The sequence below is a fragment of the Schistocerca serialis genome, chromosome 7 (genome assembly GCF_023864345.2).
Source record: "Schistocerca serialis cubense isolate TAMUIC-IGC-003099 chromosome 7, iqSchSeri2.2, whole genome shotgun sequence".
Taxonomy (NCBI): Eukaryota; Metazoa; Arthropoda; class Insecta; order Orthoptera; family Acrididae; genus Schistocerca; species Schistocerca serialis.
In genome coordinates, this window is record NC_064644.1 from 515,662,979 (window position 1) to 515,687,335 (window position 24,357).

The 24,357-nt window shown below is 41.4% G+C and overlaps 1 protein-coding gene across 1 annotated transcript in view; it reads right to left on the reverse strand.

Moving 5' to 3' along the window:
* Positions 1–24,357, reverse strand: part of LOC126412227 (GRIP and coiled-coil domain-containing protein 1) — a 108,538-nt gene that overhangs the window by 34,382 nt on the left and 49,799 nt on the right. The window contains exon 4 of the mRNA XM_050081717.1: positions 14,264–14,409. Within this exon, the coding sequence (XP_049937674.1) occupies positions 14,264–14,409 (146 nt within the window). The remainder of the gene's footprint in view (positions 1–14,263; positions 14,410–24,357) is intronic.

Consider the following 24,357-nt stretch of genomic DNA (forward strand, 5'->3'; position numbering starts at 1 on the left):
ACATTCCCTGCTGTACTCCACACATTTGAGCAACATTCTAGGATGGATTGCAAAAGTGTTTTGAAAGCAATATTCTTTGAAGATTGCATTTTTCTAGTATGTTACAAATGAGTCTAGTCTACCACTTACTTTAAGTGTGATTGAATCTATGTAATTATCCCTTTTCATAACCCAACAAATAGTTACACCCACATATTTGTAGGAGTTGGCTGATTCCAACTGAGTGATGCTTTGAGACACTGTAATCATGGGTTGTTACATTTATGTACTTTTGTAAAACGTGCAGTTTTACATTTGTAAATGTTTAAAGCGAGGAAAACCTTGTTGTTTGATGCAATGGACCTGTGTTCTGTCTGAACTTCTGATATCAATGCACCGTCTTTCCTTGCTTACATCAATAATATTTATCGACCTGATGATACTTTGGATCAAAACTAGTCAAAAATAACACAGATTGTTCATAAAGCAGCTTTTGGTGGTTTTAAAATGTCTTAAGAACTATAGAGCATTATCGATTGAAGGTGTTTTGGATACATGTATCTTTTCTACTAGTCATTTCTTTTTAGGTGTTATATGGAAAGAAAAATCTGCAACAAACATGGCACTCACATACACTATAAAAACGCAAGACTAATGTCAAAATTCAAATGCTGCACTGGACTTCCCCATGTCAGAACTTAGTGAATGCTATGCTTAAAAGAGTCCCAATCCTCAGTAACACTAATATTCAAAATGTCACTAATGTACTAATTTTTCCATATATTATTAATTTTTTTGTTATCTAGTCAATTCACTAATTTCACACAAAAACCTGACAAGATAAATTATTTGTTTAGTACATACAGAGCATCAACAATGTTAAACATAAGCTTCTCTATTCAAGAACTGCCAAACAGTGAAACTGTAAGCTCTCCTTCGTGTTGCATCAACTACAAATGAGTAAATTTATTGCAAAGACAAATGAAAATTGAAACTAAATACTTAAAAGTGCAACAGACACAAATTTTGATATTTAACTAGTAACACCCAAACATTACACAACTTCTTCAGCAGTTAGCTCAGCACATACAAACTGACAAATTTTTGCCTACATGGATACTAATATGAAACAGCTGAATATACAGTTACTGTGAACTATGTCTCTCTTACTCCCCATAAAAAGTCCTGTGGAAGACCATCATCAAGAGTTTAGAAGAACTACAAATGTATCAGCCACCCTCTTTGTCTTGACCGCTGCACACAGCTATAACTACAATGCTGACAAAATAGTAAGGAATTTCCGGCAGAATGTAAATAATTTAGGAGTAGAGGAGACTACTCACTCTCACTTTAATCCTAATTTACATTTATAATGGTAACTCTGTATCCAACTGTCTCTGCCAACAACATTATTTAACTTGCTATGGTACTGTATTGCCAGATATTACAAAACTTTCTGAAGATCTCACTTGTGAAACCGTATAACTGATATGTATTGGTTTTTTACCCTGCATCACATGCCAAGTTATATGTAATGACAACTTGCCTGCCTACAAAAGTTGCTCTACCTGAATATAATTTTTTAAATTGTTAAACTGTTCAAAACTTGCCCATGATCTTTTGTGTGACAACTATACAAACTTATACAGGTTACACCCATTTATTTATTTACTTATTTCCACAAATCAGATGATGAGAGCAAGCTTCTGTCAAAATCAGTCATAGTAAAATAAATCACATTTAGTCATCTTGACTTCAGAAGAAATTTCTTTGCATTATACAAACTTGCTGGGCCTGCTTAACTTTAATCTATATTTTTTATATTAACAATAAGAATTAGTAAGCAAAAGATTTTACAGTCAGCTTCACAACACTTTATATTTGGAAAATTTCAAAACAGATGTGTGTGTACTTTGGCACTAACATTTTCAATGTCTCTGTGCAAGTGATGCAAACTGTATTTTAGCAGCCAAAAGGAATGAATGCAAGAATAACTATATTTAATAGACAGATCCAAATCACCTTACCACACTTCTAATAGTAGTGGAATCATTTTGATAACATTGGCCAGTTTCACTCAGATCCACGAAACAATATTAAATAGCTCAAAGTATAACACCATTAAATCTCTACTTCGTGGCAACTCAGACAACCTCAGGTTTACAAATCAAAGTACCAACAGCCTCCCTTTAACCTCTTAACTGGCTCCTTTCAGCACCATCAAAGCCTTAGGAAAAGATAATAGGAAGTATGCGAGTCATCCAAATGAAATCAAATATTAGTTTCCACTGAAACTGCTATATGTGGACATTTTCGTCTTTGTTTTTTGAGCTCTATTTCTGTAGCTCCAGAAAGTGACCATTGAAGATGCTTTAGAATTACGTAAAACACGTTCGGTCTTAATAAGACTTTCATTACTGTTGCAGAAGACAGTACGTAACCAATATTACATGTACTATATATGCTTTGCACACATTTTGAAAAACCTAACCACATTCCTCCCTTTAATCAGAGCCTTCTCAAACAAGCTGTTAGCGCCATATATTAAGGTAGAGGTGCCTCCAAAAAGTCCTGCCCATTTTGTCTGATAAAGAATCAGGTCACTCCAGACGACTATTCCACAGCATCTGATAACAAAAAGAAACTTGAGACATAACTTTGCCCCAGCTTGCATCTTAAGAAAATCTCAAAAGCTGGAAATATATCATTGTCTTTATGTGTTTCACACAATGCTACAGCTTGTATTCAGTAACATATGCAGATCCACAATTGACTATGCCCAATCGAATCCAGAGCAACTTCACAAAATTATTGAACATTAACCATTTTAGCTTACATTTTGATAACCCACTACTTAGTTTTCTCCTCAGTACTGAGCATTCGTAGTAATTTTGTTTCCTCTATCATTACTTGCAATCTTCTGTATGGAACTCCCCTCTTTTAGCACTTCTTGTTACTATTATTTGTGTTATAGTCAGAAAAGTTTCCACTGTTATTTTATTTAAACCATTCTCTGTCATTATATTAATGTATTTACTTAAATACGACTCAAGCTCTAAGTCAGAGATTTAATCTTCCAATGTTTCAGTCTAGTTTCTTTTAAATTGGAAGTCACCTTTATTGTTGCAGAAATTGCAACCTTTGGATGAATGTGAACAAGAGTGGCTTCAATGACTTGTGCATGGCTACAGTGTTCATGCATAGTCCACTGAATGGAAGCCTTTAGAAGACCTGAGTAAGACATTTTCTGTGATATATTTTTTGAGTTGTCCCAGTAGCTTGCACTTACACACAATAGCGTATCAACTGGGGGAAGGGGGTGATGCAGGTGGTGCAGTGCACCCCGCCCTGCTTCCCCCCCCCCCCCCCCCCCCCGCGCACTTCAAATCCTGGGGGGCGGGGGGGGGGGGGGGGGGGGAGTTGGAGGGGGGGGGGCAAGATATGGTTTCTGCGCCGCCTGCCCCCTCGCCCCCCAATTCACTTGGAGTTTTATTTCATCTATAGGCAGAACCAGTGAATAAACCATGCTCCCATCAAGAAAAATGCAATCAGTATTTTTGTTGGCAGTGATTTTTGCTTTTGCTCTCCCTTCATCTCATTTTTCGTTCTGTGACTCCTAATGAAGCACAGCCTCTGTATGCATATGTAACAAATTCTGCGATGCAGTTTCGAACAGTAGTCGAGACTGATCAGTCCCTCAGGGCCGGCTATGTCATATAGATGAACTACAGTGAGGCCAGTGCACTGAATTTGGGGGAGGAGCGTCAGACGTAAGGCAGAAATCTTGACTGTACAAAATTTGTTTTGCTGTCCCTTTACATTGGTAACTGTTGTCTTCTGCACCTTCATAATAAAATACCATTCAAAACACACATTGCCACCACTCTCATGACTTACTGTTCAGATCCCCTTGAATCTAAGTCCACATACGTTTGCAGATCTGTAGTTGATTAAAACTTTTTTTGATCGGTTTAGTCTCGAGGTCACATAGACGCGAGCCAAGTGCAGTCCTATCAAAAATGACAAACACCGGCCAACAATGCTATGCCATACACACAGTGGAAATGCTTTTGAGTTACAGGGAGCACCACATCTCAATACAAAAGCAACAAATAGTGCCTGGATCTATACTGGAATACTCAGAACTTGCTTGACCATCCGTATCAGTGGCAAACAGATCAGCTCCAAGGACTTAAGCAGGAAAAAGGGAAGAAATGTTCCAGAAATAATTAACAACAGTCAGTGAATAAACATTCCCTACCACTATGACAAGGCAATCAGAGGTTCAATCAGTAAAGGTATCAATAATCACTATGTAACAATATTAGTTAAACTTGTACAGAAAGGCTCAAACAACGTACATGAAACATCGTATCGAGAACTAAGATGGAATAATTCTTCTTAGTTGCATGAAAACCAGTATCTGGACGCAAGCATTTGAGCTAGGTGTAGAATTGCAAGAAAATCCCTCCATAACCCACTGCAGCTTGTCCTGAAATTAGGCATCCATAACAGTGTACGTGGATCATCCTTTTATTCCACAGCAAGAAAAAGTCCACTCCTGTTGCAGGATCAGAAAAGTGAGACGTATGTTCCAAAATACTACCATATAGCAAGTTGTTATAAAGTTCATAGTCCATGACACGCACGACTATTTACAAATATCCTCCATTTATGTCTCATCAGAATACGTAATACATTCATGATTTGACACTCACTGCTTTGTTTAGTAGCCACATTTCTCATAGTCAGCCCTGTGATACTAGTTAAGTAATGCACTCAATCTGTTGTGACAATTATTGCTTGGATAATGTCTTTCGTACTGAAAACAGCCCTCAGTTTACTAAGGCTTTATAGACAATTTTATTAAGAAGTCTAGTACGCACTGATTTATTATCCAGACTCATTATCACAATCCCTCCAAGGGGACACCGCCTTATCGTAGGCACCTTCATTGCCGGGCAGGAGGGTTTGCGTACTCCGATGAAGCCGAGAGCTGTGCCAGCGGTAGCGTAGCTACAGTGTCACCCAAGTCTCGATCGAGGAGACAAAGTGAGTCCTGCAACATAGGGAGGGGGAGGGGGCAGGGGGGGGGGGGGCTCTATAGGTGTAGGGAAGCCAATCCTCCTAGGGGAGTGAACCCTAAAAAAAATCCAGGTCCTCCAAGATGGGGTTGGGCGTGAGGCTAACAACCTCAGCCCAGAAAAAAGAGCTTGTTATGGAACCAAAGGACAAAGAAAGCCGGATGGATGTAATGGATAAACGGCCTTGGCAACGGAAACGGCATACAAACTGGTATTTAGCGACATGGAATGTGAGAACACTGAACAGGCCTGGAGGACTACAGAACCTGAAAAAGGAAATGAAGAAATATAATGTGGCGATGGCGGCAGTACAAGAAGTGAAATGGAAAGGAAGTGGAATATTAGCATCTGGGACACGCACACTGCTTTACAGCAGTGGAAGCAGACTATATGGAGGCACAGGTTTTCTGGTTGATAATGCTCAAAAGGCTGCCACATTGAACTTTAACGCTGTTAGTGAAAGAATCTCTGTATCACAAATGAAAGCCCGTTTCTTCAATTTATTCTTTATATGTACATATGCACCAACAGAAGATGCAGAGTTGGTGGAAAAAGATGTGTTCTATGAGTAACTGGACCAGGAAATAGCAAGGGTGGCAAAGCATGATGTTAAGGTGATTATGGGGGACTTCAATGCTCAAGTAGGAAAAGAAATCGCATATAGGAAAACAGCTGGTAAGGGGAGTCTGCATGAAGTTTCTAATGATAATGGTATCAGACTAACTGGCTCATATACACAGTATTATTAAAAGCACATGGATGCAAAGGAAGGATATAAGGAAAGTTACATGGAGCTCCCCAGATGGGATCACAAGAAATCAGATTGATCACGTACTCATTGATAGCCGACATGCTTCAGATGTATTAGAGGTGGGTAGCTGTCATGGTGCAGACGGAGATAGTGATCATCATTTGGTAAGAATCCAATACAGACAGAGGATAGCCAATTATAGACAGATCAAGAAAGCTATCACACCAAGGTTTGATGATACCAAGTTAAAAAAATAATAAAATACAGTACAACAGTATAAAACTATCTCGACAAATAGACTTAATGAAGCCGAAGAGCAGGCAGGAGAGGATATTGAAGAAAGATGGGAAATGGTTAAAGGAATAACATGAGACAGCTGAAACTGTACTGGGCGGAAAGAAGCAATCGAGTTTAATGAAGACTGTACGAGGAATATAGAAGAAAGAATTGAGGCAAGAAAAAGAATGCTAGAAGAATACCAGGAGGAGGGAAGCAGATAAGGAATACAGGAGGAAAAAGAGAGAATCTGAAATATAGTGGATTGATGAGTTAGAGGAGAGAAATACTGCTCAAGAAACAAGGATATTCTATATGAGGGTTAAAGATAAAAGGAAATGATTCTAACCCAGAGCAGTTTTCTGTAGAGATAAGGAGAGAAATCTGATTGGAGCAAAAGAGCAGATTTTAGACAGATGGGTGGAGTAGTTCAGTGAACTATTGAATGCAGAATCAGAAAACGAAGGTGGGGTTGATGCTAGTATGGCAGAAGAGGTGGAGCAGGAAGTAAATAGAGATGAAGAACACCAGGGATCAGTAGCAGAACCCACACTGGAAGAAGTTAAAGTTAGTATCAAGACTTTTAAAAACAATAAGGCTCTGGGCAATATTACAGCAAAAATGATAAAATATGGTGGAGAAAAACTAGTAAGGCTTTTGCATGAGATTTTCGTGGAAATATAGCGGAAAGAAAATATGCCGAAACAGTGGGGTACAGCAATACTCTGCCCTATACACAAGAAACATGACTAAGCTGACTGCGGGAATTATAGAGGAATTGCACTACTCTGTATAGTATATAAAGTATTAGGATAAATCGTGGCTGGGAAGTTAAGAACATACATAGAAGAGTATCTAGGAGACTACCAGTGTGGTTTCTGAACTAATAGATCCCCTAAAGACCAGATTTTCACTATCAGACAGATCCTTGAAAAATGTTATGAGTACAACATCGATGTCCACCAGCTGTTCAGTGACTGCAAACAAGTTTATGATAGTGTAAAAAGGGATCAACTTTGGAAGGCAATGCAAGAAGCAGGAGTCCCTAACAAACTGATACGATTGGTTCAAATGGCTTTGAGAAGAACAGTATGTAAAGTGAAGACTTAGGGCACTTTATCAAAGCCATTTGAAGTTAACCAAGGACTGCGACAGGGTGATGTGCTCTCCACTATTCTGTTTAATGTCGCCTTGGAGATTGGAAAGTGTAATGCGAAAGACACAAAGCAACAACCCTGGGGAGAGATAGTTTAATAGAATGACTCAGGAGCTTACATATGTTAATGATACCGATTTGTTATCCAGGAAAAAACAGGACCTGGAAAAAAAGCTTGAAAAAGTAGAAAGAAATGGTGCGGAGATGGGGGTGACCATTAATCACTCAAAGACTAAGCATATGTTAACATCTAGGAAAAGATATAGTGAAGGAGAAAGAAGCATGACTTCGAACAGAAAAGAATATGAATGCTGTGAAAGCTTTAAATATCTTGAGTCACTGGTAACTGAGAATAATGATATGAGAGAAAAAAAACATGCAAGGATTGCAGCTGGTAAAGTATTTAAAGCAAGGAGCCTTAGTAGGAACCTGAAGCTGACTGTGTATCGTACAGTAGTTAGACCTGTGGTGATTTATGGTTCAGGAACCTGGACTATGACACAAAATGATGAGGAGTTGTTGCTGAGATGAGAAAGGAAAATACTTAGGAGAATCTACAGGCCAGTGAATGATAGGGGTTTTTGGAGAATCAGAAATAATAAGGAGCTCAGAGAGTTGTACAACAAACCAGATATCATGACTGGAATAAAGAGTAATACACTACATTGGTTGGGACATGTAGAAAGAATGGTGGAGAACAGTACAGTCAAGAAAGGTTCCAAAGGAAAATCTGGTGGACGTCGTATAAGGGGCAGACCAAGGACCAGATGGCTAGACAACGTGGAGGAGGACTTGAGAAGGATAGGAGTGAGAAGATGGAGAGGCAAGGCAGTGAGCAGAGAAGAGTGGGTGGAGGTTGTCCGGGAGGCCAAGGCCCTACAAGGGCTGTAGTGCCAAGGAGTAGTGGTGGTGGTGGTGGTGGTGGTGGTGGTGGTGGTAGTAGTTTCACTGTCACCCTGTTCTCACCCTACAACACATAAGAACCACATCAGAAACCGATTTTCAGTCACTTGGGCCATTCTTTTATATAAATGCGGCAGAGCTACATCCTTGTAGCTTGTTCAGGAAACATTTTACTATTTGCACACAAAAACTACGAAAATACTGTTTTGGATTTGCGTGTGGTTTTTCTTTTTGCTATGCAACGTTTCTCATGTGATTTCATAAAAAATTGATATGTTATAGCTGAACATTCATATTTAGCGGTGAAGTGGCTACCTTTTTGTTATTAGTCACAGTTTTTATGATGTTTATAAATGAAGTACCAAAACTCATTGAACGTAATTTGGAGAATTTGCAGTGAAGAATAACCTCACTGCATATTTCACATATTGTGCACTTTTGGTCATGTATTGCAGCATACCAACTGAAGCTAACGTACTGAAGTAATTTCTTATCATGGTCGGAAAGCTGTATCTTCCCAGTGAAGAGTAAATGGATTGTATGTCTTGGTGGTACGCCACACATGATAAGTTTCTGCATGCCACACAGAGTGCAGCATGACAAGTCACTACACATAAACAGTTCAAGATACTGAAACGATGTTTTCAGCACATAATGTACGCAAAGAGATAAGTAGTTCTCTGTACAATAAATACTGAGATGTTTTTACCTCTCATAATGTGGAAGTACATTAATGCCATTTGTTAGCTTATGAAAGGAATATAGTGCTATAATGCAAATCAATGTTTTATTTAGACTTGTCAAAAACAGCAGCAAGTAAAAGTACAAAGTCGTATCTGGTAAGAAGTTTTAACATATTGAGAAAAGCATTCTATACCAGTTTCATCACAAATGTTACATGTAATGGTACAAATACAGTTCAATTTACTTAAATTGATTTAACAACTGAAAATTGAATGTCAAATAAACGCTAAAACACAGTGCTTTACACAACAGCTGACCACTGAACAAATATAGTAGTACACATCATCTTTACAGCTGAAAATATTTTGTGTACCATGTGAGTTTCCTTCCAATAAATCATAAATCACAATCGACTTGGTATGAATTTTGCAAGTTTGTTTGTTAGGTCCGACACTGTTCTTCCATTTACACTGCAGTATTGCTTTAAGGTCTGATTTGTACCCTCTTTTGTAATTTACTATATAGATGTTCAAAAATGTTTACAGTGATTCCTCTTACTTGCGACACATACAATTAGTGAGTTGGAGAATCATTCTTAAATCTCAGTATTTAACTTTTTATTCCCTTTTTATGTGTACATCGTTTCATGGGTCGTAGCTGATATTTATATATGACTATTACTATTTTGTTATTTTAGGTGTGGAACTGCACAATGCCACAAAAATCTATAAAGGAATTTTTGGAGGTGGTACTAGTGCTAAAATATCTCAGATCATTTGTATTAGCATTACTAATGACAGTGGCCAGTCTCAATCTGATGGTAGTAATATTAGTCAAAGATACTTCGAGAAAGCACAAGCACTGATACCGTTAGGCTAAATATTTCATATGAATGTTTCTTCTTATGCTTGTGTTGTTATACACAGAAGAGCCAAATAAACTGGTACACCTGCCTAATATCATGTAGGACCCCCACAAGCACACAGAAGTGCCACAACACAATGAAGCATGAACTCAACTAATGTCTGGAGTAGTGCCGGAGGGAACTGACACCATGAATCCTGCAGGGCTGTTCATAAATCTGTAATAGTATGAGGGGGTGGAGATCTCTTCTGAACAGTACGTTGCAATGCATCCCAGATATGCTTGATAATGTTCATGTCTGAGGAGTTTGGTGGCCAGTGGAAGTGCTTAAACTCAGAAGAGTGTTCCTGGAGCCAGTCTGTAAAATTCTGGATGTGTGGGGTGTCGCATTGTCCTGCTGGAATTGCCCAAGTCCGTCAGATTACACAATGGACATTAATGGAGGCATGTGATCAGACAGGATGCTTACACACCCAACACCATTACAGAGCCTCCACCAGCATGAACAGTCACCTACTGACATGCAGGGTCCATGGATTCATGAGGTTGTCTCCATACCCATACACGTTCATCCACTCAATACAATTTGAAATGAGACTCGTCCGACCAGACAACACGTTTACAACTAGCTCCAATGTTGGTGTTGGCGGGCCCAGGCAAGGCGTAAGGCTTAGTGTCATGCAGTCATCAAGCGTACACGAGTGGGCCTTCGGCTCCAAAAGCCTATATCAATGATGTTTTGTTGCTGACACTTGTTGGTGGTCCAACACTGAAATCTGCAGCTCTTTGTGGAAGAGTTGCACTTCTGCCATGTTGAATAATTCTCTTCAATCATCATTGGTTCAGTTCTTGCAGGATCTTTTTCTGGCCACAGCAATGTCAGAGATCTGATGTTTTACTGGGTTCCTGATATCGACAGTAGACTCGTGAAATAGTCATACAGGAAAATCCCCACTTCGTAGCCACCTCAGAGATGCTGTGTCCCATCAATCATGTGTCAACTGTAGCACCACATTCAAACTCACTTAAATCTTTATTATCTGCCATTGTAGAAGAAGTAACCAATGTAACAACTGTGCCATACACTTGTCGTCTTACATAGGCATTGCCAACCACAGCGCCGTATTCTGCCTGTTTACATCTCTCTGTATTTGAATATGCATGCCTTTACCAGTTTCTTTGGCACTTCAGTGTATTATGTGCTCAACATTAACATACATTGCTTGATGAAAGCTATTTCTATGCTAGTGTGATGTGAGCAAGATACATCATGTTGCACGATCTTATCCTTAACGATTTCAGGTTGAGGCAATGGACAAAAAAGTTGTGGCCATAGGACTGTCAAAGCATGCAGACACTCCAGTCTCACATGAAAACACAATGGGCTCTACTTCAAGTATACCTGTTTTTGAAAAAAAAAAATCCACCCATCACAGAAGCATAAGAAATCGAAGACCTTGTAAATCAGAATGGTTTGTGGCTTATCCAGGGCTACGTTATGAAGAAAAGAACATTTGGCCCATCCACTTAGTGAACAATAGAAGACCACAGAAAGAGATGACTTTTCTTAAAAAAGGTTTATGAAGAAAAAGAAAAGAAGGGAACACAAGAAGAAGAAGAAGAAGAAGAAGAAGAAGACACAGAAAAGCTCAAGATACACAAGAAGAGTCTTTTTCATCGAAGGCCTCTCGTAATTATTCAGCAACGCGAAAACAGCAAACCTGTGATTGTCCAGGTCGCGATCAGGAGAAAGCTAGAACTGCTTTACTAGTAATTACCAGTTCACTCAGGTTCCTATGTTGAATAGGAAACACACTGAGAGGTCATAAAACGGTCTCTGGGAACCCCTTGATACTTCTTGATGAGAAGAAGAATACTGCGCCAGAACTGAAGATATGGCTGATACACCGTGACCATGTCATTTAGGTGGTGCCAGCAATACAAAATTAAGTACTGGAAATTATGGCTCCCACGATCCAGCGAGAAATTGTGCAGCAAATAAAAAATTCCCCACTTCATAGAATTAGGGCAGATTCGTTGAAGGATGTGGCTGGCCAGGTGCAGTTCACTCTTTGTGTACATTGTGTTGACCCTGAGACACTCAAAATAAAAGAACTTTTCCTGGTTTTATTCTAGTCTGCCGGACTCCAAGGTGCAAACACTGGCAACTATCATTAAAGACATCCTTCTAAGACTGTCACCAGATATTGGGTTTCTACACGTCCACTGTTTCGATGACGCAGCTAACATGTCTGGGCGGAACAGAGGTGTGAAGGAAATCCTTATTCAAGATCAGCCAAGGAGTTGTTACATCCACCACAGCAATCATTGTTTGGATCTGGCACTATAGGAAATTACAAGAAGCTGTGATCCATTGTGTGATGTACTGGTAACTGTGAAAGACATCTCATATATAATTCTAGAATCTGCAAAAAGAAAAGACATGCATGCAGATGTGGTGGTCAATGTGGTGTCAATCAAACAAATCCAAGCCCAAAAGCTCAATGACTGATTCCAATGCGTCTTTAAGAGTAAAATCTTTGACACGTTTCAGGGACAACTATGAGCAGGTCCAGAAAATGGTGACAGATAGTGAATGTATGCAGCTCAGTTAGAGACAAAAGATGGTCAGTCCTTCGGACCTATGCGAAGTGGCTCAAAAAGTTTGAAACTATTTTTTATATACCAGTAGCAACTGAAGTGCTTGGACTGTGTCAGGGACTGGCCAGATCCCTACAGAATCGAAATTTCAATGCAGCTGGAGTGAAACATTCTGTAGATGTTCTGAAAGTATCTCTTGCAAGTCTTAGAACTATGGACACATTTGATATGCTGTTAGAGAAATCCAAAATTTTCTAAAAACCTAAATATGAAAACCCAAATATCTGATTGGCCAAGAAAAATACCAGCAAAACTGCACCACACAAAAACACGTCTGTTCCCAGAGAACTGTCTCAAGAACATAAATTTAGGAAAGATTTTTTGAAATTCTTGATCTCCTTTTGAATGGGACTGAAGGTTCAACCAAAAGGATCTAAAGTGACTATCCCATCTTGAAGAGATACTTATTACATCCTCCCAAACACATCCCCCATCCACAAGATGTTTGGAGGAATTGCTTGGAGTACATAAAACAGACTTTAACCAGGACAGGCATCATGCACAGCTCAAAATCCTGCAAACCATCACGACTGGTATATAACCATGTAATGTATTCTCTAGTGGAAGAAAACTTATTTCTGAACCTGGTAGGGTTAAAGATCTCCTTTACGAAGTTATTCGCCTCATCAATCTGATTCTGACAGTTCCCATATGGTCAGCATCCTCTGAGAGGTCCTTCAGTGCCTTGAGGTGACTTAAAACTTGTGCCACATCAACAATGACTCAGTTGAGACTCACCCATCTAATCCTCCTCCATGCTCATCAAAACAAGGCTAGAAAAATTAATCTTATGAATGTCATGAAAGAATTCGTTCCCCAAACTGTTCAAAAGGAAAATTACATTTTTTAGTCTAAATAAACACTAAATAAATGTCTTCTTTTTCAAACAAATTATGTTTTTTTCATTAAATATCTGTAAAATAGTAATAATAAGATATTGCAGTCTAAATAAATATGAACTACTTTTCGTAAATGGTCTCAAAACAAAGTAGGACCAGTGTCTTCCCAGATAAATGATGTCTTTTTAAAAATTAAAGCAACAAAATTGTTTTCAAGAGCATGACCTATAAAATTGGGTCTATATTAGTATTAATGAGTTGTTTCTCCCTGTAGAACAACACAGCGCTGATTGCGTAACACACCTTCCAACACTATTGGTATGGTTGTATTCTTAAAAGTTTTGCTGAAAGACAAAATCAGTAAATGGGTTTACTGGCCCCCCTCAAGAAATAGTTGGTACACCACTGTCTACACAAGAATACATGCAACAAATGAAAACAGTAGAAGGAAGATCACAGTTCTAAGTCATATCACTTGTGCATATGCTCAGATTGCAGAAGGCTGTGGAAGGAAACCATTGTGGAACTCCCATAAGAATTTCAAGGAAACCACAGAAGGAAGAAAGGAAGATTGGGTTTAACATCCCATTGACATTTGACATCAAGATCATTAGAGATGGAGCACAAGCTCTGACTGTCTCAAGGTCTGGGTTGATTTAGGGAAATTATGGGAAATCTAAATCTGGATGGCAGGATGCAGGTTTGTAAAGTCATCATCCCAAAAGCAAGTCTGGTGTACCAACCACAAGGGGGGGAAAAAGGCCACAGAAAACCTAAACCTCGATGGTTGGACAGTTATTTGTACTACTGTCCACTCAAATGAGAGAATGGTGATTTAACACTGCACCACCTTGCTTAGTAAAAACAGCAGATGGAACATCATTTTGGTCCATCATCAATTTGCTTGTTAATACACCTCCGTTGGTTAATATGAAGGAAATGGCCTAAACATATTTATTGCTCTTACATACAATGAGGCTATTAAAACTAGAAAATATCTGTTTCCTTCAAAATGTTTAAAGCACTGAACTTTTGGGATAAGCAGACCAAGGCAGTAAGTTCATACCTCATCATAACAGCGTGGTCATTTCTTTCTTTGTCTCTCTCATGTCTTTCAACAATTAGTCTGGATTTCACACACTCCATCTCAAATAGGTGTTGTTTTGTTAGGTTCTGCACCTTTTCTTCCAGGCCTTTGATAACCTTGTCTCGCTGAAAATAAATGGAGTCAGTTATTTGATGTTTATGCACTATGGAGAAACTTATAAAACTTAAAAGTGCTTAAGATTTCAACAAGCAGATCAGTTATCTCCAAAGCAGTACACAAAACCATTAATTTTGACAAGACAAAATTACAGATAACATTCTAATATTTAAGTGTCACCAGTGATAACAAATCCTTGATCAAATAAAGATGCACTCCTAGCTGCAACTATTCTTTAGATCTATTGATTCTATCAATGTAGCATTTTATGCTGAAAAATTGTCCTCCTGTCAACTGTAGTAAGGACTAGCTCTGATAAAACTACATGTGAAGTCAAAAACTGGTCACTTGTTGCACAACATACGTAACTGTTCGCTTTCTAACAATTGTATACTGCTCACTCAGAGTGGTGTGTGTGTGTGTGTGTGTGTGTGTGTGTGTGTGTGTGTGCGAGAGAGAGAGAGAGACCAGTGTGTGTGTGTGTGTGTGTGTGTGTGTGTGTGTGTGTGTGTGTGTGTGTGAGAGAGAGAGAGAGAGAGAGAGAGAGAGAGAGAGAGAGAGAGAGACCATCAGTACACCTGTCTGGCCTGTGTGCACAGAAGGGCAGGGGGGCGAAACACGTGCATGCTCGCGAGTTCTCTCCCACACCCTATGTTGCAGCTGATAAATCTCCTGACGACTGACAATGCAGTTACATTCTCCATTACAAGATCCTGTTTCTGTTACCAAACAACTGATATACGTGGATTATGATTTTTGTTGTTCATGTAATATTTGTTGTGTTTCCATTATGTGGTACCAAGCGCTGCCGGATTTGGAATACGCACCAAATGGCATGGACTTCGAAGACCCCTACAGGTCTCTACACCATCGCGCCGTAAGCCATGGCGGCACGTGCCTCCTGGCCCACGTTTAATGTGAGGGCACCACAGTGGAACAAGTGGTCCCAGCGGCCAATAGCGGCGCCCTCGATCATGTATTTAAGTGCCTGCCTCTCACTCAGCAAGTGAGTCTAATCACTGCGTGCATCTTGACATATTGCCTCGACAACAGACAGTGTATTTACCGTTCTATGTTTTCATTATTAGTGGATGTCTTGGGTTCGTTTGGTTGTCTCTGTCACCCCGTTGCTTCTTGCATGTTGTTGTCGTAAGGTCTCTCTCAATCATCCGTCATTGTTTCGTGTCCGTCCTTTCTGTTTGTTTGTTTGTTCGTGGGCTGCCGCACTTTCTCGGCAATATCTTACCCAATAATTATGATACTTTCTAAGCGTATATAGGGAATCACAGACACAGGGTCACTTATGGCTTTCATAGAAGAAAAGGATAAGAACATAGGGAAAGTTCCTGCAACAATTATCAGGAATCTACCAATCGAAGTCCTCATTTATGTACAGTATTGTTAACATCTGTAATGCTGTCTGGAACAGGACTGAAGTAGAATGAAATCAACTCTTTCATCAAGTGATATAGCCCTAGGAGAATTTGAAATATTAGTGAGTAAACCAAAGACAGTATGTGAAGCCTTCACAGAATACTTAAAAGAAAGCAATTAACTCAGCTAAAATGAGTAATTCATTTTTCCAAAGGAGTGTAACAGAACACAAAGTAATGACAATAATTTCAAAATAAAAACATCTCATGGCTGGGATGGTATATCACCTACATCACTTGGAGTATGCAGAAATTAACTAACAAAGCCACAAACACATTTAATAAACAGCTCAACTGAGCTGTCTTTTATATTATATGAATGAAGTTATAATGAAAATAGACAGATAAGACTCTGAATTGTGGGGTGCCCCAGGGAATTATTCTAGCATGTATTAATAACAAAACACTGTGTTATAACTTCAAGTTGAACAAATATATTTCAAGGAAGACGCAATACATGAAAGTCACAGATCAAGTAAACAGAGTAAGACGTGTGCACACTTTAACAGTCAAATCATAACTGAGTCCAAGTCAGCGGCCGCTGGCCGGCTGGCCGCTTATGTAGCGCTGCTGCTGTGTGGCTGGCAGACAGCGCCACATGTAGAGGACGCGCATAACTGAGCGGCGGCACTTTGAAAGATTGGCGAGTCACAACACTTTTCCCCCCTTTTAATTTTTTGCACAGGTCTTGATGGAGGTGGCCTGTAGATTGCTAACATCCATAGGTGTTGTTTGACTGGCCGTGAAGTCTCGAGGAGGAGGCTTCCCGTACGGATGGAAGTGTCCCCGATGATAACAGGTCGAGATGACAGGAGACGTGGGGGTCCAATCTACTGGGGCCCCGTGCACCAACCTGCCCGTTGCGGCAAGTCCGGTTGTTATAACAGGAGACATGGGCAATGTGTCCACGTCCGTAGGAGAAGGAGGCGAGAAGAGTTGCTCCGACAGATGATGGTCATCTGGTTCCTGCATGAGCACGTCTCCTGGTGACGTCAGTTCTTGTGCTGGCACCGTTATGATGGTGAGAGGACTGCGGTGTGAGTAATGAGAGATTCCAGTATCCCGAGCATCAGGTAGAGCCGAATGTGGTGTAGCGGCATCCGGAACAGGCGTTGCCGGCACACGAGGCCAAAGCTGGTCCGAATGACACACTGCAACACCCGTGTCCGTCTGGATTTCATACAGGCTTCGGCCACGGTGTCGTAAGATGTGGCCAGGACTCCATTTTGGCTGCCTGCCATACCCCCATACCCACACAAGGTCGTCTGCGGTGAACCGGCCAAGCGAAGGCACCCGTGGCCGTGAGATGGAAGGCCGCAGAAGATGAAGTAGTGTGCGGGGCTGTCGGCCATGTAAGAGCTCAGCCGAGCTGTGGTCGCCCATGGGGGTGAAACGGTAAGAAGCCAGAAATTGGAGAAATGCATCATCAGCAGAAGAAGTCAGGAGTTTCCTCATTTGAGCCTTAAATGTGCGGACCAGTCGTTCAGCCTCACCGTTTGACTGTGGTTGGAACGGAGGGGCCGTGACGTGCATGACACCGTGAAGGGCACAAAAATCCGCAATATCAGAAGAGGCAAATTGCAGACCATTATCAGTAACAAGAGTAGAGGGAAAGCCTTCCAAAGAGAAAATGCAAGCTAGAGCATTGGTGGTTGCCGCAGTGGTAGGCGACGTGCAACGGACAATAAAAGGAAAGTTAGAGTAGGCGTCAATAACGAGAAGCCAATAAGTACCTAAAAAAGATCCCGCAAAGTCAGCATGAATTCGCTCCCAGGGCTTCTCAGGCGAAGGCCACGATGACAAAGATGACTTCGGGGCGACGGCCTGTGACGCACAAGGGCCACAGGCAGCGACCATGTGTGCGATTTCAGAGTCGATGCCAGGCCAGTACACATGACAGCGCGCCAGAGATTTTGTGCGAGAGACACCCCAGTGCACTTGGTGAAGGAGGCGCAAGACCGAAGCACGCAAAGACGCAGGTACCACAACACGCGGCGAAGCATTTTCGGTGGAAAGGAGGATAACACCATCCCTAGCCGTGAGGCGGTAATGCAAAGTGTAGTAGTTCAGCAACAGATCAGAAGTCTTAGCGGACGAACGATCTGGCCAACCTTTCTTAATACAGCGTAAAACCCAGGAGAGGGTAGGGTCAGAACCTGTAGCAGCTGCCAGCCGGTCCCCGGTGATGGGGAAACCATCCACAACCCACTGCTCGACAACATCCAGATGGAAACACAAAAGTTCGTCCCTATCGAATGCCGGATCAGGACCCATGGGAAGGCGAGACAGTGCATCAGCATTCGCATGTTGAGCCGTCGGCTGGAAATGAATCTCATAATTAAAACGAGACAAGTAAAGAGCCCAACGCTGGAGGCGGTGTGCAGCCTTGTCGGGAAGTGACAATGGATGAAACAAGGAAACAAGTGGTTTGTGACCCGTAACAAGATGAAATTTGGAACCATATAGAAAAACACCAAACTTATGAAGATCATAAATAATGGCCAAAGCTTCTTTTTCAATTTGAGAATACTTTCGTTGGGCATCCATGAGCGTTTTGGAGGCATAAGCAATGAGTTGTTCGGAACTGTCAGAAAAACGGTGCGCAAGGACTGCAACGACCCCGTATTGAGAGGCGCCCGTGGCAAGAACAAGATGTTGGCCAGGACGATAAGTAGCCAGGCACGGAGCCTGTTTCAGCATAGTCTTCAATTTCTGGAAAGCCGCATCGCATGACGTGGACCAGTGAAAAGGCACTTTTTTATGCAACAGGCGATGCAACAGCTGAGCCACCAAAGCAGCAGAAAGTAAAAACTTGTGATAGTATGCTATTTTCCCCAAGAAAGCCTGCAGTTACTTAACGGATGTAGGGCGACGAAGGGCATCGATCGCAGCGACAGTTTGCTGAAGTGGACGAATACCATCCCGAGAGAGTTTAAACCCCAAGTACATGATAGATGCCTGAAAAAATTGTGATTTCTGAGGATTAACCAGCAGTCTGTAAGACATGAAAAAGTGTGCGGAGATTTTGAAGATGTTCATCAGTGGTGGAGCCAGTGACAACAATGTCGTCCTGGTAATTTGTACACCCACGGACAGTGAGCAATAATTGTTCCAAGAATCGCTGAAAGAGAGCAGGGGCACTGGCAACCCCGAATGGCAATCATTGGTATTGATAGAGGCCGAAAGGTGTGTTGAGGACCGGAAACTGCCAGGAAGCAGTGTCGAGAGGAAGTTGATGATAAGCTTCTGACAGGTCAAGTTTAGAAAAATACTGGCCTCCAGCAAGTTTAGTGAACAATTCTTCAGGTCGAGGCATAGGGTAAGTGTCGATAAGGCATTGAGCATTTACAGTGGCTTTGAAATCGCCACAGAGACAAATATCACCACTTGGCTTAGCAATGACAACGACAGGAGAGGACCACTCACTGGAAGTGACAGGAAGCAAGACCCCTGAAGCAGTGAGACGATCCAGGTGACAGGATTGGAGAACCCAACTGAGAATTGATGATAGTGGCAGCAGAACCAGTATCCACCTGCATGCTAACATGTCAACCAAGTATTTGGACAGTGAGGAATAACTTCCCTGAAAGGGAAGAAGTACAATTGACAGACAACACAGTATCAGAATCAGCGTCATGTTCATGAACATCATGTATGTGGTCGGATTTGCAAACGGATGACACATGACCCTTTTTCTTTGCATTTGTGACACACGGCCCAACATTGTGGACAATCTTCTCGTGAATGTTTCATAAAACACCGCAGACATGAAGGAAGTTGCCAAACACCACGGACATGAAGGAAGTTGCCGTGGGTTTTGCTGCAGTTTCTTAGAGGTTTGTTTACTGGTAGGCTGAGGCTGCGCTTGGGAGTGTACTGTGGCCACGTCGGCTGGCGGTGACATGCCACACGCTTCGTCAACATCGCGCAGGGGTTGTATTTCCCCGACGTTGCCCCACGCCTCTATTTGCGCTCCAGCGGCACGAGAAATTTAAAAAGACTGAGCGATGGATAGGACTTCATCTAGAGTCGGATTTGCCAACTGAAGGGCACGTTGCTTAACTTCTTTGTCGGGCACCGATCGGATAATAGCATCCCGTACCATGGAATCGGCGTAGGATTCTTTGTGAACTTCAGTAGCAAATTGACACTTTCTACTGAGGCCGTGAAGTTCAGCAGCCCAAGTGTGACAGGATTGATTTGGTTGTTTTTGACAACGATAAAAGGCAACACGAGGGGCTACCACATGCGTTTGCTTTTGAAAATAGACGGACAGAAGTGAGCACATTTCAGCAAAGGACAAAGACGCAGGATCTTTCAAAAGAGCCAATTGCGACAACAACCGATACATTTGAGGTGAAATCCATGAAAGGAACAGAGACTTACAGGTTTGTTTGTCCGTGACATGAAATGCCAAGAAGCGCTGTCGAAGACGTTTTTCGTAATCAGACTAGTCTTCCACCGTCTCTCCGTAAGGAGGAAAAGTAGGTAGAGACAACGACAAGAGATGTCGCGACGAAATCACAAATCACATTTGTGAAAAGTGTTTGCTGTTCTATGAGACCTTGCAATAGTTGCTCTAAAGTAGCCATGGAAATGTGGGTCAACGACGGAAAAGAAAAATCACTACCTCGTCGCCAATTGTTATAACTTCAAGTTGAACAAATATATTTCAAGGAAGATGCAATACATGAAAGTCACAGATCAAGTAAACAGAGTAAGACATGTGTACACTTTAACAGTCAAATCATAACTGAGTCCAAGTTTAGCGGCCGCTGACTGGCTGGCCGCTTAGGTAGCGCTGCTGCTGTATGGCTGGCAGACAGCGCCGCATGTAAAGGACCCGCATAACTGCTCGGCAGCACTTTGAAAGATCGGGGAGTCACAACTCAAAGCCACAATACTCCAAGCTAGTGAACTATCCAGACAATACATCACTCATTTCTAGGGCCATACTTAAAGCAAGCATTGCAAAACAATAAAGAGAACTTTGATTTGAGCACGGAATATCTAATCATTAATCATGAATAAACTTTCACAGAATAAGGACAAGACCATTGTAATGAAGTTCTTGTTAAATTATAACCCATCTCAAGTGGACATAAATACTAAATCATTGTCTACATTTGAAATATATGATAAATTTACATTTTTAGGCACAGTGACTGATGGACATCTTACACGGAATGAGCATTATCAGCTACATTTGTAAAAAGTTTAAGTCCAAGGTTTATTTGCTAAAATGTCTCATGTTGTTGTTGTGGTCTTCAGTCCTGAGACTGGTTTGATGCAGGTCTCCATGCTACTCTATCCTGTGCAAGCTGCTTCATCTCCCAGTACCTACTGCAATCTACATCCTTTTGAATCTGTTTAGTGTATTCATCTCTTGGTCTCCCTCTACGATTTTTAGCCTCCACGCTGCCCTCCAATACTAAATTGGTGATCCCTTGATGCCTCAGAACATGTCCTACCAACCGATCCCTTCTTCTAGCCAATTTGTGCCACAAACTTCTCTTCTCCCCAATCCTATTCAACACCTCCTCATTAGTTATGTGATCTACCAATCTAATCTTCAGCATTCTTCTGTAGCACCACATTTCGAAAGCTTCTATTCTCTTCTTGTCTAAACTATTTATCATCCATGTTTCAATTCCATACATGGCCACACTCCATACAAATACTTTTAGAAATGACTTCCTGACACTTAAATCTATATTCGATGTTAACAAATTTCTCTTCTTCAGAAACGCTTTTCTTGCCATTGCCAGTCTACATTTTATATCCTCTCTACTTCGACCATCATCAGTTATTTTGCTCCCCAAATAGCAAAACTCCTTTACTACTTTAAGTGTCTCATTTCCTAATCTAATTCTCTCAGCATCACCCGACTTCATTCGACTACATTCCATTATCCTCGTTTTGCTTCTGTTGACATTCATCTTATACCCTCCTTTCAAGACACTGTCCATTCCGTTCAGCTGCTCTTCCAGGTCCTTTGCTGTCTCTGACAGAATTACAATGTCATCGGTGAACCTCAAAGTTTTTATTGCTTCTCCATGGATTTTAATACCTACTCCGAATTTTTCTTTTGTTTCCCTCACTGCTTGCTCAATATAAAGATTGAATAACATCGGGGATAGGCTACAACACTGTCTCACTCCCTTCCCAACCACTGCTTCCCTTTCATGTCCCTCGACTCTCATAACTGCCATCTGGTTTCTGTACAAATTGTAAATAGCCTTTCGCTCCCTGTATTTTACCCCTGCCACCTTCAGAATTTGAAAGAGAATATTCCAGTCAACATTGTCAAACGCTTTCTCTACATCTACAAATACTAGAAATGTAGGTTTGCCTTTCCTTAATCTAGCTTCTAAGATAAGTTGTAGGGTCAGTATTGCCTCACGTGTTCCAATATTTCTACGGAATCCAAACTGATCTTCCCTGAGGTCAGTTTCTACTAGTTTTTCCATTCGTCTGTAAAGAATTCGCCTTAATATTTTGCAGCTGTGGCTTATTAAACTGATTGTTCGGTAATTTTCACATCTGTCAACACCTGCTTTCTTTGGGATTGGAATTATTATATTCTTCTTGAAGTCTGAGGGTCATGCCTGAGGGTCATATCTGAGGGTCATGTCTCATATTTATACTATTTCCACCTGTCCTTTAACAAATGCACAATGGATTAATTCATTTGCATTTGCAATAGGGGGTTGATATCTGGGATCGAGTCCCCACAGTCTATACGGATAGGTACCCAATAATAATTTACTGCCTGTACTCTTCAAACCTCGAGCACGAGCACCATTTTTCCTAACATGAGGGGGTGCACGGTGCACTTTGTGCACATCTAAAGAATAGCTGGATTTATGTTACCAAGGGCCTCTGGAGGAGCCAAGGTGGAAATCTGCTCCAACTCGATGCAAAACTTTTAGACCCATCACACCCATATATAAAAGGTAATTCTTTGCGCAAATCCCATAAAAAGCCTTTCATTGGAGGCCAAGCAATGGTATGGTATGCAGGTTTGTATGGTATGGACAGTGTTTTATATGCCTGGCACACCATAAGTAGCCATTGCCTGATGTGAAGTGGTCGTTCAGCAGCCTCCACACAAAGGCTTGGTATGGGGCTTGTTCTGAACACCCCAGTGGCCATCCGAATCCCTTCATGATGCACCACATCAAACATCTTCAAATAAGAGGGTCTTGCAGATCCATACACTGTGCACCATGATCTAGCTGAGAGCGCACAAAGGCTTTGTAAAATTGGAGCAGACAAGTCCTGTCTGCTCCCCATGTACTGTGGCTAAGACATTTTAAAATACTTAAAGCCGTAAGGAACAGTGTTCTCAGATCCTTAATATGTGGCAACCATGTAAGTTTACAGTCAAATATGAGGCCCAGAAGTCTCACTGTGTCTTAAAATTAAGAGCAGTGTCCCTCATCCTCAGCTCAGGAAAGTTTAAAATGGAACGAGAATGGTTAAAAAGAACACAACAGACTTCTCAGTTGAAAACTGAAAACCACTATTCTGCACCCAATCATCCAGAAGTTGAAGAGTTAATTTCAACTGACGTGTTTTCGTTGCAAGGCTTGCAGAAGAGTAAAACACAGAATACTCAACCACAACACTGGACAGGACTTTTTACTACTGATGTAATGCTGCTAACAGCTATGGCACAGACAGTCACATATAAAACACTACCTTGAGGAACACCATTCTCCTCTTCAAAGCAATCAGACACTACGCCACTGATTTAGTATTGAAAATATTGTGGTGAGAGTAAGCACCGAATAAAAATTGGAAGACATCCATGAAGACCCCATTTGTGAAGTTGCTAGAGGATAAGATGCCTCCAAGTAGTATTTTAGGCCTTCTCTGTGTCGAAAAATATACCTAGATGGTGGCGCTGTTGCAGAAAAGCCTGTTGTGTAGCCACCTCCAGGGGGGCCAGGTTATCAAAGATGGAGCGATACCTCCTGAATCCACACTGAAAGCGACTAAGGAGTTGCCTGGAGGCCCAGACCCAGATTAGACAGCAGTTGACCATCTGCTCCAAGTTCTTTCCCACGCAACTAGTGAGGGCAATACTACAATAACTACTTGGGCATGTACGGTCTTTTCCCAGGTTTTAAAAGAGGAATTAAAACTGACTCATGCCATGAGTTGAGAAAGTGACCTGAAACCTAAATGGTACTAAAAAGTGTGAGGAGGATCTCTTTGTTTTGCCTAGTGATGTATCATAACATACTTTTATGGATTCTGTCGTGACCAGGGTATGTGTCACAAGCGGCAGCAATGCAGAATCCAGCTCCCACATGCAAAATGGGCAGCTGTAATCTTCATCAACGGTGGACCGGAAGTCCAAACTGCTCCTCTCAACAACTGCCCCGTGGTGCTTGAGGCCTGGATCCTGGCTGGTGGTTGCAGAAACTGTGGCCAAGTAGGCTGCCATAGTCTGGGCACAATGTCTCATGGACTGGTTTGGACAGTGTCATTCCCCATTACAGCAGCCATGGAGCA